Below are 13,147 nucleotides of genomic sequence, written 5' to 3' on the forward strand. Positions count from 1 at the left end.
TATTCCCTGGGCTCTGGTCTAAAGCGGTGCACTAAATAGTCCCATACGGTCCCATCCATTTTAGACTCATTGGGTGTTGAGATAGAAGGCCCCAGCCTCTAGTCCACAGATGTTGAGGGACAGAGGGGCATTAGAGAGAGTAAACCATGCTAAGTGTTTCTGCACTCCTCCATTACTGTTATCAGAGCCCATTACTGGGGGCTTCGCCGCTAATCACTGTGGACAAGACCACCTGATGTCTTTAGCCATCATGCAGGGCTCCCTGCTTCACGCCGAGCAGAGCAGAGGCAGAGCACCCAGGAAGAGGACGGGTGGCTGTCGGGAGCTCATCAGACCTGAAAGAGATAAAGGGGGGGAAGAAGGGAGATGAGAGAAAGAATGATAAAAAGGTAGAAAAGAGAGAGAGAACAGGTTTTAATAGAGGGAGGGAGAAAGAGAACGGAAAGAGGTAGAGAAAGAGGATGGAGAGAAACAGAGTAGGTAGTAAAGAGTAGTTATCAGTCTGGGTCTGATCCAATTGCTCACAGGAGGGATACATTTTCCCAATTACAAATCAACCACTAGTTTCACTTGTGACAGAAGTTCATTACCATATTGCATATAGTATAAAGTAAATTCAAGTCCACACAGTGCCTATGGTAGGGCGATGGGTTTATTTAGAATTGCGTAAAAGAGAGAGGTTACCTCTGCTCTATGCAGATTCTTTCCTCTCATCTGGGGCCTCTCTATCATTGTGAATAGAAGGAGGGAGGGGCTGAACTGAGAGTGTGTGTAATTGTGTTAGTGTGTGTGTCTGGGACGTGTGCGCCCCATTGGATCACTGGCAGCAGCGGTAGGTGAATGTGTGCATGGCAGGCCGTTCAAGGCCAGTCACTCTGAAAAGGGCTCCGTTGACTCATACTGCCTCAATGAGACAGAGGGACCTGATCCACTTACACTACAGGACCCACTGCCAGAGAGAGAGCGAGGGGGGAGGGTAACAGGGATGAAGACAGATGAGAAAGAAAGACAGGTGAGAAAGATGGAGAGTAAAAAATAGGTAAGAGGAGGGGAATGGGAGGAAAAGAGATGGATGACAGAAAGAAAGGCATATGACAAATATGGAGGGTAAAGAAGAGAGGTCGATGGGTATGGAAAAGAGGGTGAAAGAAAAGGGAGAGAGAAAGAAAAGAAAAGAAGGATGAAACAGAAAAAGAGAAGTACGAGAGAGCATGACAGAAAGTAAAGGATGGAGGATGATACAGGGGAAGGGTAAGCTAGTAAGTGATATAGAGTGAGAGATAGATCATAGACCCCTTCCTGGTACGTACATATTTAGTTGATCAGTGGTCTGAGTCGGGCGGAGGAAGGAAGGAAGGGAGGGAGGCGAGGGTTTAATATGATCTTACTTTGTTCTCTGTACATGAGATGAGTCACAGTTGTGACTCCCCTCCCTTCGTAACTCCACCCTTCCTGTTCCATGACACGCAGGCAGTCAGCACTCTCTCCAGTCTCTCATGTCCCATTACGGCTCGCTCCACGCACTTTCCTCAATTAGCCCAGGAGAATTCGGATATCACTGTAAATCACGGGTGTACTTCCTCAATTTGCCTCGTCATAAAATGACTAAGCCACATGCTGTAAGCACTCAGCTGTGAGCCAAGGAAAACAATACGTGTTGTCATAGGGCCTCGAATCTAAATTGGTTCAACATAGAAAATGTTCCATGCATACTTAAACGTACTATACTATATATAGTATATGTTATGCTTTAGGTATTCATTATTTGTAATAGTTGTATTCGGGTAAGGCACTTGAGTAGGCTATACAGTGCATTGGGAAAGTATTCAGACCCCTTCCCTTTTTCCACATTTTGTATGTTACAGCCTTATTCTAAAATGTATTCAATAAAATAACAATCTATACACAATACCCCATAATGACAAAAAAAGGTATAAAATGTATTACAAATAAAAAACAGATACCTTATTTACATAAGTATTCAGACCCTTTTCTATGAGACTTGAAATTGAGCTCAGGTGCATCCTGTTTCCATTGATCATCCTTGAGATGTTTCTACAACTTGGAGTCCACCTGTGGTAAATTAATTTGTTTGGACATGATTTGTGAAGGCAAATACTTGTCTATATAAGGTTCCACCGTTGACAGTGCATGTCAGAGCAAAAACCAAGCCATGTGGTCAAAGCAATTGTCTGTAGAGCTCCGAGACAGGATTGTGTCGAGGTACAGATCTGGGGAAGGGTACCAACAGCATTGAAGGTCCCCAAGAACACAGTGTCCTCCATCATTCTTAAATGGATGAAGTTTATAACCACCAAGACTCTTCCTAGAACTCAGCTGGCTGCACAGCCAAACTGAGTAATCGGGGGAGAAGGGCCTTGGTCAGGGAGGTGACCAAGAACCCGACGGTCACTCTTCAGAGCTCCAGAATTCCTCTGTGGAGATGGGAGAACCTTCCAGATGGACAAACATCTCTGCAGCTTCAACCAATCAGGCCTTTATGGTAGAGTTGCCAGACGGAAGCCACTCCTCAGTAAAAGACAACCCGCTTGGAGTTTGCCAAATGGAACCTAAAGGACTCTCAGACAATGAGACACAAGATTCTCTGGTCTCTGAATGGACCTTGAGTGGCCCAGTCAGAGCCCATACTTGAACCCCGATCGAACATCTCTGGAGAGACCTGAAAATAGCTGTGCAGCGACGCTCCCCATCCAACCTGACAGAGCATGAGAGGATCTGCAGAGAAGAATGGGAGAAACTCCCCAAATATAGGTGTGCCAAGCTTGTAGCATCATAACCAAGAAGACTCAATGCTGTTATCGCTGCCAAAGGTGCTTCAACAAAGTACTGAGTAAAAGGGTCTGAAATTCTTATGTAAATGTGATATTTAAGTGTAAGTTTGAATACATTTGCAAACATTTCTAAAAACCTGTTTTTGCTTTGTCATTATGGGGTATTGTGTGTAGATTGATAACGAAAAAAAACGATTTAATCCATTTTAGAATAAGGTTGTAATGTAACAAAATGTGGAATAAGGCAAGGGGTCTGAATACTTTCCGAATGCAATGTATACTGCCTGGTTAAAGAACAGATACCTAGGCTACGACGTGTGACACAACGAAAATATATGTCCTGACTACACTTCTGGATTAGAGCGTCTGCTAAATGACTAAAATGTCAAATGTAGATGTGAAAGGACTGTATTGTATGTTTTATAGCAGGTTTTATGTCTTCATCATGTGTAATGCCCCCTGTTGTATTAATCTATCCATGTCCTTTTCTTTTTGCTACAGGATGGAGTCCACGGAGAAATGTGAAGTGGTGATACAGCATTTCAATGGGAAATACCTGAAAACCCCACCAGGCATTCCAGGTAAGAAGACTTCCCTCTCTGCTTAAACATTCCTCTCACATCCTCCCACCTGAAAATCACTCATTTTCACAGAGAAACCCACTCTCCCTACCTCCGAAACACTCCGTCCCCATTCAGTTATGTTAATTTCAGCTTTCCACTCCTTGATAGATTGTGTACAATTGCACTTCCGACACGGAGCGTTGTCGCTAGCTCTCTTGCTAGTACTCTCCTCCCATTCAAAAAGGGCCTGCCTGGCTATCGCCGACTGTCTGACTCAGGAGCTTCTAGGGAAGCCGAAGCGCTCTTAATATTCACACTGCGGGCCTCTGCTGCTCCGAAATCTACTTAAGAGCTGCCTTTCCTGCAGCCAACCTGCCAACGGGACCCAGAGAGAGGGAGTGAGAGAGAGAAAGGAGAGGGAATACAAGAGTGGGCTGCCTCAGCAGTTTTCAGGCCAGGTGCAGTGGTGCACTAAGACCCCTGTTCATTTCAAAAGGGAGCTGAGTGCAAGAGGGTTTCCACGGGGACACAGCATGGACTGCCCTTAGAATATAGTCCATTACAGTACTGTCCCCATTTTTTCAATTGCTCGTAATCCACTGAGCCCACTGCATAGGCTATCCCACTAGCCATTAAAGGCATGGGCGTATATTGGGCTGGGATGTAATGGGAAACCTTTAAAGTGATAGTATCACACTGACCTTCCCCTTTAAGTGTCCCCTCCCAGGTGCTTGGGGGGAAACTATTATGGTTTATAGATTCTAAGGAAAAGTGCCAACGGACAAGATTTTCAGCGATCAGCTAGAAATCAGTCTTTGTATGTCATAAAACGTAATCAAATTGAAATTGTCATAATCTGAAGTGTTCGGTTAAATTGCTGTAATTTGATGGTCTCCTCTTGCACAGTGACGTTTGATTACAACGTCTAATTTTGTTATTGTTGTTGATAAGAGCTAATTTCCCTTGGACACTGGTGCTATTGATAGACTGATTCATCCAGTCACTGTTGTGTTTACCTTGTTAGCTACAGTATGGGGTGGCAGGTAGCCTAGTGGTTAGAGCCAGTAACCGGAAGGTTGCTGGATCAAATCCCTGAGCTGACAAGATAAATATCTGTCGTTCTACCCCTGAGCAAAGCACTGTTCCCTGGGCGCCGAAGACGTGGATGTTGATTAAGGCAGCACGCCGCACCTCTCTGATTCAGAGGGGTTGGGTTAAATGCGGAAGACACATTTCAGTTGAATACATTCAGTTGGACAACTGACTAGGTATCCCTCTTTCCCTATAGTCTGTGCCTCTCTGTGTATAGAGATTGAAATGTACTGTCTTTTTCTATCAAAACCTTGTCCATGTTGACACTGTCTGCCAAACAGAGATCCCTCAACAACATGCTTCTAAACATCAAACTCAAATGTTCAGGCTGCAGGTCCCCAGAGAGCAGAGCTCAGAGCGCCTGGCCTCTTTTGTGAGGCAAAGTAGATCCTCCTCCTCAGGCCTGTGAAGGCCACAGCACTAGCGTAGCATTAGCATAGCGTAGCATGGTGTTGTGTTCTGTGAGGCCCACAGCGTAGCGTAGCCTAGCGGTTTTATGAAGGCCACAGCACTAGCATAGCCTAGCGATAGCGTAGCCTAGCGTTAGCTTAGTGTAGCGTGTTGTGAAGGCCACAGTGTAACTTTTTGTAACTGTTGTGTCGTGGTGCTGCTAGTATTTCCCCTGAGCCTGTTGCTATTCAGGGCAGCCTCTGCATCAATCCTGTTCTGACAGCTCAGGGGCTCCCCCCGGTGCCCCTCAACACATGCTCAGCATGCTAGCCTAGTGTATGTGTGTGTGTGTGTGTGTGCGTGTGTGTGTCAGACGGACGTGACTAGCCTTCTCACACTGTACCCAAGACAGTCACTCACACACGCACGCACTCGCCCACACATGCGTGTGCACACACACACACACACACACCACACACACACACACACACACACACACACACACACACACACACACACACACACACACACACACACACACACACACACACACACAAAACCCCTCATCCTGACCTGAATGTGCAGTGTCAGCATCTACATAATGCTAATGACCTCCTTTTTCTTTCATATCACCATTTAACACAACCCAGAAACACAAGGTACACAGTCCTCTCTCAATGTCCTCAGCTTGCTAGAGTTCCCTCTGGCCGACATTTTGACAAGCCTCTGAATTGCCTGCTTGGCCACTCCATCATATTTAGTCAGATAGAGAGATGGGGCACGGGCACCGCCACCAGTTATGGCTTTTCTACTCAGGTGTGAGAGGATATAGAATTGTCACCCTGTGTCCCATAGGAGGAAGTAAATATCCGGAAGTCAGCTACAGATCATCAGTTAATGTCAAGGGGCCATAGGGAAATAAGCAGGTTGCCACATGGGCAGGAAGTCCGTGATTCCAAGATAAGGCAAGTACAGAGCTGGAGATGTGTGGTGCAGACGCAGGGAATGACATTGCACATATGAAATGCAGAAGGAGGTCATATACTGTACATTAAGTTGTACAGTTACCATATAGGAAAACAAAGCAAATGTTACCTAACTACACAGTAACTACACTAGTTACTAAATATTTTCGAACAAAGTGACGTTAGCTCGTTTTATTTCAATTCAATAAGGTGATACTAAACTTTTACCATACTGATTAATTTATTTTCCTATGTGTTGCTAAATCCTGTGTGTGAGATGAGATGTGGATTGGAGCAGTCAGCTCTCCCCTTGTTTGATCAACATGATCAATCGCTCCGAATGGGGACCACAGCTGTTTAGGTATTCTGTGCAATGCGGCAGTCAACGCTCCCGTTCAACTCAACTCAAAACACATACACACGCACACACACACACCCTCACACATGCTCGCAGGAGAGCTAGTTTGAAGGATAGTTTATGAAAACAACACCCTTGTTTTTCAGTTTCTGTTTAGTGTAAACAAAAGTTTTTTTTTTTGAAATGTCGCTAAAGTTGTAGAACATAGTGAGAGTGAGACCCAATATACAGTTGAAGTTGGAAGTTTACATACACTGAGGTTGGAGTCATTAAAACTCGTTTTTCAACCACTCCACAAATTTCTTGTTAACAAACTATAGTTTTGGCAAGTCGGTTAGGACATCTACTTTGTGCATGACACAAGTAATTTTCCAACAATTGTTTACAGACAGATTATTTCACTTATAATTCACTGTATCACATTTCCAGTGGGTCCGAAGTTTACATACACTAAGTTGACTGTGCCTTTAAAAAGCTTGGAAAATTCCAGAAAATGATGTCATGGCTTTAGAAGCTTCTGATAGGCTAATTGACATAATTTGAGTCAATTGGAGGTGTACATTTAAACTCAGTGCCTCCTTGCTTGACATCATGAGAAAATCAAAAGAAATCAGCCAAGAACTCAGATTTTTTTTTGTAGACCTCCACAAGTCTGGTTCATCCTTGGGAGCAATTTCCAAACACCTGACGGTACCACGTTCATCTGTACAAACAATAGTACGCAAGTATAAACACCATGGGACCACGCAGCCGTCATACCGCTCAGGAAGGAGACACGTTCTGTCTCCTAGAGATGAACGTACTTTGGTGCGAAAAGTGCAAATCAATCCCAGAACAACAGCAAAGGACCTTGTGAAGATGCTGGAGGAAACAGGTACAAAAGTATTTATATCCATAGTAAAACGAGTCCTCTATCGACATAACCTGAAAGGCCGCTCAGCAAGGAAGAAGCCACTGCTTCAAAACCGCCATAAAAAAGCCGGACTATGGTTTGCAACTGCACATGGGGACAAAGATTGTACTTTTTGGAGAAATGTCCTCTGGTCTGATGAAACAAAAAAATAACTGTTTGGCCATAAAGACTATTGTTATGTTTGGAGGAAAAAGGGGAGGCTTACAAGCTGAAGAACACCATCCCAAACGTGAAGCATGGGGGTGGCAGCATCATGTTGAGGGGATGCTTTGCTGCCAGGAGGGCCTGGTGCACTTCACAAAATAGATGAGGGATGAAAATTATGTGGATATATTGAAGCAACATCTCAAGACATCAGTCAGGAAGTAAACATTTCCAAATGGACAATGACCGCAAGCATAAGTTGTGGCAAAATAGCTTAAGGACAACAAAGTCAAGGTATTGGAGTGGCCATCACAAAGCCCTGACCTCAATCCCATAGAACATTTGTGGGCAGAACGGAAAAAAACGTGTGCGAGCAAGGAGGCCTACAAACCTGACTCAGTTACACCAGCTGTTTTAGGAGGAATGGGCCAAAATTCACCCAACTTCTTGTGGGAAGCTTGTGGAAGGCTACTCGAAATGTTTGACCTAAGTTAAACAATATAAAGGCAATGTTACCAAATACTAATTGAGTGTATGTAAGCTTCTCACCCACTTGGAATGTGGGTCAGAAAGAAATAAAAGCTGAAATAAATCATTCTCTCTACTATTATTCTGACATTTCACATTCTTAAAATAAAGTGGTGATCCTAACTAATAAGACAGGGAATTTTTACGAGGATTAAATGTCAGGAATTGTGAAAAACTGAGTGAAAATGTATTTGGCTAAGGTGTATGTAAACTTCCCACTGGAACTGTAGATGCATTGTGATTTACGGGGGTGAACAAGAGCATTTGGAAAGTCAGAGGCAGAGCAGATGAAAATGATTTCATCCTCCTAGCGGTGCGAGCCAATCCGATTAGGTCCTTCTCATGCAATGCATTCAAACGGCTTATCATTGACACCCGTTTCAAAATGAAGATGCATTACACCTCGTTCCATTCTGGCAGGTGGACAGATCTCATACTGCTCATCTCGTGTCAGCAAGAAGAATGAACTGATTCGATTAAAAATACAATGCTACTTCAACCTATTGTTGCTCTTTGTTCTTGGAATTGGAGCGTCGTAGGGAACAGTCAAATGACAGCTTGCTTTGCTTGATCAGCACAGTGAGGGTGTTTCTAGATTTATTTTGGGAATAAAAGAAGAAAAAGGAGTTGCTAAGACTGACATTGCTCGATGATAACTTCCGTAGTCACATGGATACAGACAAACCAAGATCAAGTCCAGACTGATTATAAATCTCGCTTTATCCCTTCATCCTTTATCTCCCTTTGTTCTTGTCTTTTCTGAGTGTAGAGCCAACATGGCTGCACGGTTGAAAGTCAGCTCCAATTGCCCAATAGAAGCTCTATAAATTATGGAAATCACATCAGGAAGTGGTGATGGTCCTGGGAGACAGAACCCAAACGGAAACATGCAAAATGTACTTGCCCTTTCCTGCTCCTCTTTCTCACAGTCCTTTTCCATCCCCTCTGTCTGTTTTCATTATTCCTCTGCAAACCACAGTGTCCTCCCAGGCTCTCTCTTGGATGTATCTCTCTATGTACAGTGAGGGAAAAAAAGTATTTGATCCCCTGCTGATTTTGTACGTTTGCCCACTGACAAAGAAATCATCAGTCTATAATTTTAATGGTAGGTTTATTTGAACAGTGAGAGACAGAATAACAACAAAAAAATCCAGAAAAACTCATGTTAAAAATGTTATAAATTGATTTGCATTTTAATGAGGGAAATAAGTATTTGACCCCCTCTCAATGAGAAAGATTTCTGGCTCCCAGGTGTCTTTTATACAGGTAACGAGCTGAGATTAGGAGCACACTCTTAAAGGGAGTGAAGGATTGAAATGCTGCAGCACCCGCAAGGTCCCCCTGCTCAAGAAAGCACATATACATGCCCGTCTGAAGTTTGCCAATTAACATCTGAATGATTCAGAGGACAACTGGGTGAAAGTGTTGTGGTCAGATGAGACCAAAATGGAGCTCTTTGGCATCAACTGAACTCGCCGTGTTTGGAGGAGGAGGAATGCTGCCTATGACCCCAAGAACACCATACCCACCGTCAAACAAGGAGGTGGAAACATTATGCTTTCACTGCATCAAAGGGACGATGGACAGGGCCATGTACCGTCAAACCTTGGGTGAGAACCTCCTTCCCTCAGCCAGGGCATTGAAAATGGGTCGTGGATGGGTATTCCAGCATGACAATGACCCAAAACACACGGCCAAGGCAACAAAGGAGTGGCTCAAGAAGAAGCACATTAAGGTCCTGGAGTGGCCTAGCCAGTCTCCAGACCTTAATCCCATAGAAAATCTGTGGAGGGAGCTGAAGGTTCGAGTTGCCAAACGTCAGCCTCGAAACCTTAATGACTTGGAGAAGATCTGCAAAGAGGAGTGGGACAAAATCCCTCCTGAGATGTGTGCAAACCTGGTGGCCAACTACAAGAAACGTCTGACCTCTGTGATTGCCAACAAGGGTTTTACCACCAAGTACTAAGTTATGTTTTGCAGAGGGGTCAAATACTTGTTTCCCTCATTAAAATGCAAATCATTTTATAACATTTTTTACATGCGTTTTTCAGGATTTTTTTGTTGTTATTCTGTCTCTCACTGTTCAAATAAACCTACCATTAAAATTATAGACTGATGATTTCTTTGTCAGTGGGCAAACGTACAAAATCAGCAGGGGATCAAATACTTTTTTCCCTTACTGTATCTTTTATACCAAACAACTGACGACTAAATCTGTGTTCCTCCCGACGACTGCAGGTAGCAGTGCTTTCCCATGCAACAGCAGTGCTTTCCCATGCAACAGCAGTGCTTTCCCATGCAACAGCAGTGCTTTCCCATGCAACAGCAGTGCTTTCCCATGCAACAGCAGTGCTTTCCCATGTTAAACATCTCCACATATGAATGTGGTTGCATTTGGAAAATCCTTTCCTACTCCCCAATTTTCTCTGATTTACTTCTCTTGTTCGTGAGGGATTCCGATGACACCCAGGCCTTTGGTTTGGTGAAGCCTCCATACCCACTCGCCCACCGCAGACCCACCAGATGCCAGAGAACCAGGGGCTACCCCTGGCAAGCCTCCCTCTCCTCCCTCTCCAAAAGCGCAACCGGGGCCAATAGACAGTCAGAATGTTGGCCCGATGTTGGCCGAACTACAAATCCCATCATTCTTAGCAGAACAATGGGGCCTGGCCCGCCGGGGCTGCAGGCAAAGCTCCCTCCCTAGCCGTCCGACCAGCCTCAGCCAAGGCGCTCTGATGCCAAGATATAGCAGAGACAGCGCACAGTATTAAACATCCCTCGCTGAATTCAGGGATGTCCCAAATCACTTGGTAAGTCATAAAAGCCCTTCTGAAACTGTCAGTCATACTTGAGTAATCCATGTTAATTTCTCAGATCCCTCCCACACTCCCCTGGCTAATAAGCGGCCTGTCTGATGTCCAATTTTCTCTTCTGGCGATAGATTGTACTTAACACGTTACAGAGCTGAGCAGGATGGAGGTTTGTGCTTCTGGATTGCAAAGCAGTGTCAGACAATCTAAGGGATGTACATAAGCACGTGTTTGATGTATGTGGGATGTAGGTTGACCTGGCATTGTTCTGCAATTAGTTTTTTAACGAAACTGAATTTTATTGTGTATTGTATATAATTTTTTATCATTATCCTTAGTTTTTTAACCAATATAAACTATATTTTTATGTTTCTCAGTCGTGATTGCATTATTTCACAGCAACACTATCATCATTTCTGATATGCAGAGCAATGGATAAGAATTATCCTCCATGATCCTTTAAGAGTGTGGAAATACACTTTCGAGAAAGATATTGCATCTTAATGGAATCTGTTCCCGTAGGGTAAACCCTCTGGCTTGCTTGCATGTCTCACCATTAAACCAGGGAGACACAGGAAGTTATTAAAATCCCCAGTAAATCACAGATTCTCTATGAAGGATAAATTTCCCCCCCGACGTGCATTTTCTCATTAGACTCTTATCTCACCCACAGACAATCATCTGGATTTGCCACGCATTGTTTGTTTTGCCACTGAACTATATCAATCACCGTCACTGTGCGCATAGCCGACGGTGAGGAAAAATCTCTCTCTCTCTCTCTCTCTCTCTCTAGCTCTCTCTCTCTGAGACTGTCGCAAAGCAATGAAATGTATTCAGCGACTGCACTACGGCAATAATAATAGTCTTCAAAATTTGTTTAGAGGAGAGGGATGCTTTAGCTCTGAGGGGTTTTAGGCGTTTGTGGTAATGATGGACTTTGTTCTCCACTCATCCAAGTCTAATGTGGAGAGAGACGGAGGGAGAATAAAGAGCGATAGACAAAGAGGAAAGGAGGGAGGGGGAGGTAGAAAGAAAGAGAGAGAGTGAGAGGAAGAGAGAGGGGTGTACAGATCAAGATAGAAATAGAGGGCAAGAGACAGGGGACAGAAAAGGAGCATAAAGTGAGAAAGAGAGAGAGAGAGACAACCCAGAGTTTAGAATCCTTCCAGCCGGCCCAAAGTTTAGGGGCCTTTTCTCTGCCTGTGGAGATCAAAGGATGACCTTGGTTGTAAGATGGTCTCCTGGACTTGACCATGCTCAACCCACCCCAGCTGTTCTCTGGATTGATCTTACTCATCTCTCATCCTCTCTCATCCACCCTCCCCTCCTCACATTATAGACATTCCTTCTCATCATCCCTCCCTACTCAGCTTGTTTCTGGATGCAGTTCTATGCACACAATATTATTGTTGGAGCCAAATGCTCGTTTCGGGATTTATGTGAAATTCACTGTTTTTGCCCCATTAGAAATTATAGCCAGTTTGTGTATAATAATTCTTTATTATAAGCAAAACTGAGAACCCTTCAGCTTATTTGGAATGATGGCAATATGTTTGCAAATGTTGGATAGGTGCAAACTGTAGTAACAGTTTAAGCATAATATTTCCTTATTTGGCTAGATTTGTGAGATACACATTAATCATGGAACACCACCGCTCTGGACATGAAGAATTATTCAAAAGTTTGAACCCAGGGACCTACTGTTACGGCTTGTTGACAATGAACCCTAATTATGTTGAGCTGCTCCATAGTTAGGTCACAGGACTCATAGCCCGGGGCCATGGCCTGTCTTACAGACTGAAGATTTGAGATTGCTGAGGAGGGTAGTATGGCCTTGGCATCTGTGATAATTTTGGTATTCTGGATACGTGCATTCCATGGCTCAGTACTCTACTCCCCTCCGCCTCCCACTAGCCATCCATTTTGTTAGGTCAGGGAGTTTGATGAAGAGCATTTGGTAAATGAAGTCGCTTTTTCTGAAACTCATATGTGTATAGGGTATAGTGCGTTGAAGATACGGTACTTAGTATTCACCCCCTCAACTGTAGAGCACCATCATCGCACTATTTGAACAGACATATAGCCTAACTAATATGCCATTATATAGTGACAAATAAGAAATATAAGTGACATATACACTAACACATTTTTCAACTTATGTTACGTTGAACTACAATGGTGAAATGTCACTATTTTGACGTATTCGAATGAGACCATGTTGGCTTAAAATGAGTATATATTGGGAAGTGGACAAATATAACTTGGCTGACACAGCTTGCTCCACGCTGACCTTTAGGCTGCTTGTTTGTGTCTAATGTCTGTATGTCCCACATCCTGTGTGGTGGGAAAACTGGGCATCTGTTCCGGCTCCCAACCGAATGTCATTGTCACCGTCGTCCGCCACCCCAGTTTGTCCCAGGACACCTACGACAGAGAGATTAAACCTGACAGTGGCCCGAAATAGAGCTGGTCTGCCATTAGAGCTGGAAATGGGGTGTGTGGGAACACACAGAGGTCACGCTTACAGGTATTTTTGGAAATGCTACTGGACCTCTCACAAGCACGCACACACACACACACACACACACACAC

General features: G+C 44.0%; 1 protein-coding gene across 2 annotated transcripts in view; it reads left to right on the forward strand.

The window, feature by feature from the left end:
- The window catches only part of LOC106570076 (RNA-binding motif, single-stranded-interacting protein 3), a 357,318-nt gene that overhangs the window by 271,091 nt on the left and 73,080 nt on the right, over positions 1-13,147 (forward strand). For both annotated transcript variants that reach the window (XM_082961094.1, XM_014142038.3), the window contains one exon: positions 3,294-3,373. In XM_082961094.1, the coding sequence (XP_082817220.1) occupies positions 3,294-3,373 (80 nt within the window). The remainder of the gene's footprint in view (positions 1-3,293; positions 3,374-13,147) is intronic.

The sequence above is a fragment of the Salmo salar genome, chromosome 14 (assembly GCF_965601325.2).
Source record: "Salmo salar chromosome 14, fSalSal1, whole genome shotgun sequence".
NCBI lineage: Eukaryota > Metazoa > Chordata > Actinopteri > Salmoniformes > Salmonidae > Salmo > Salmo salar.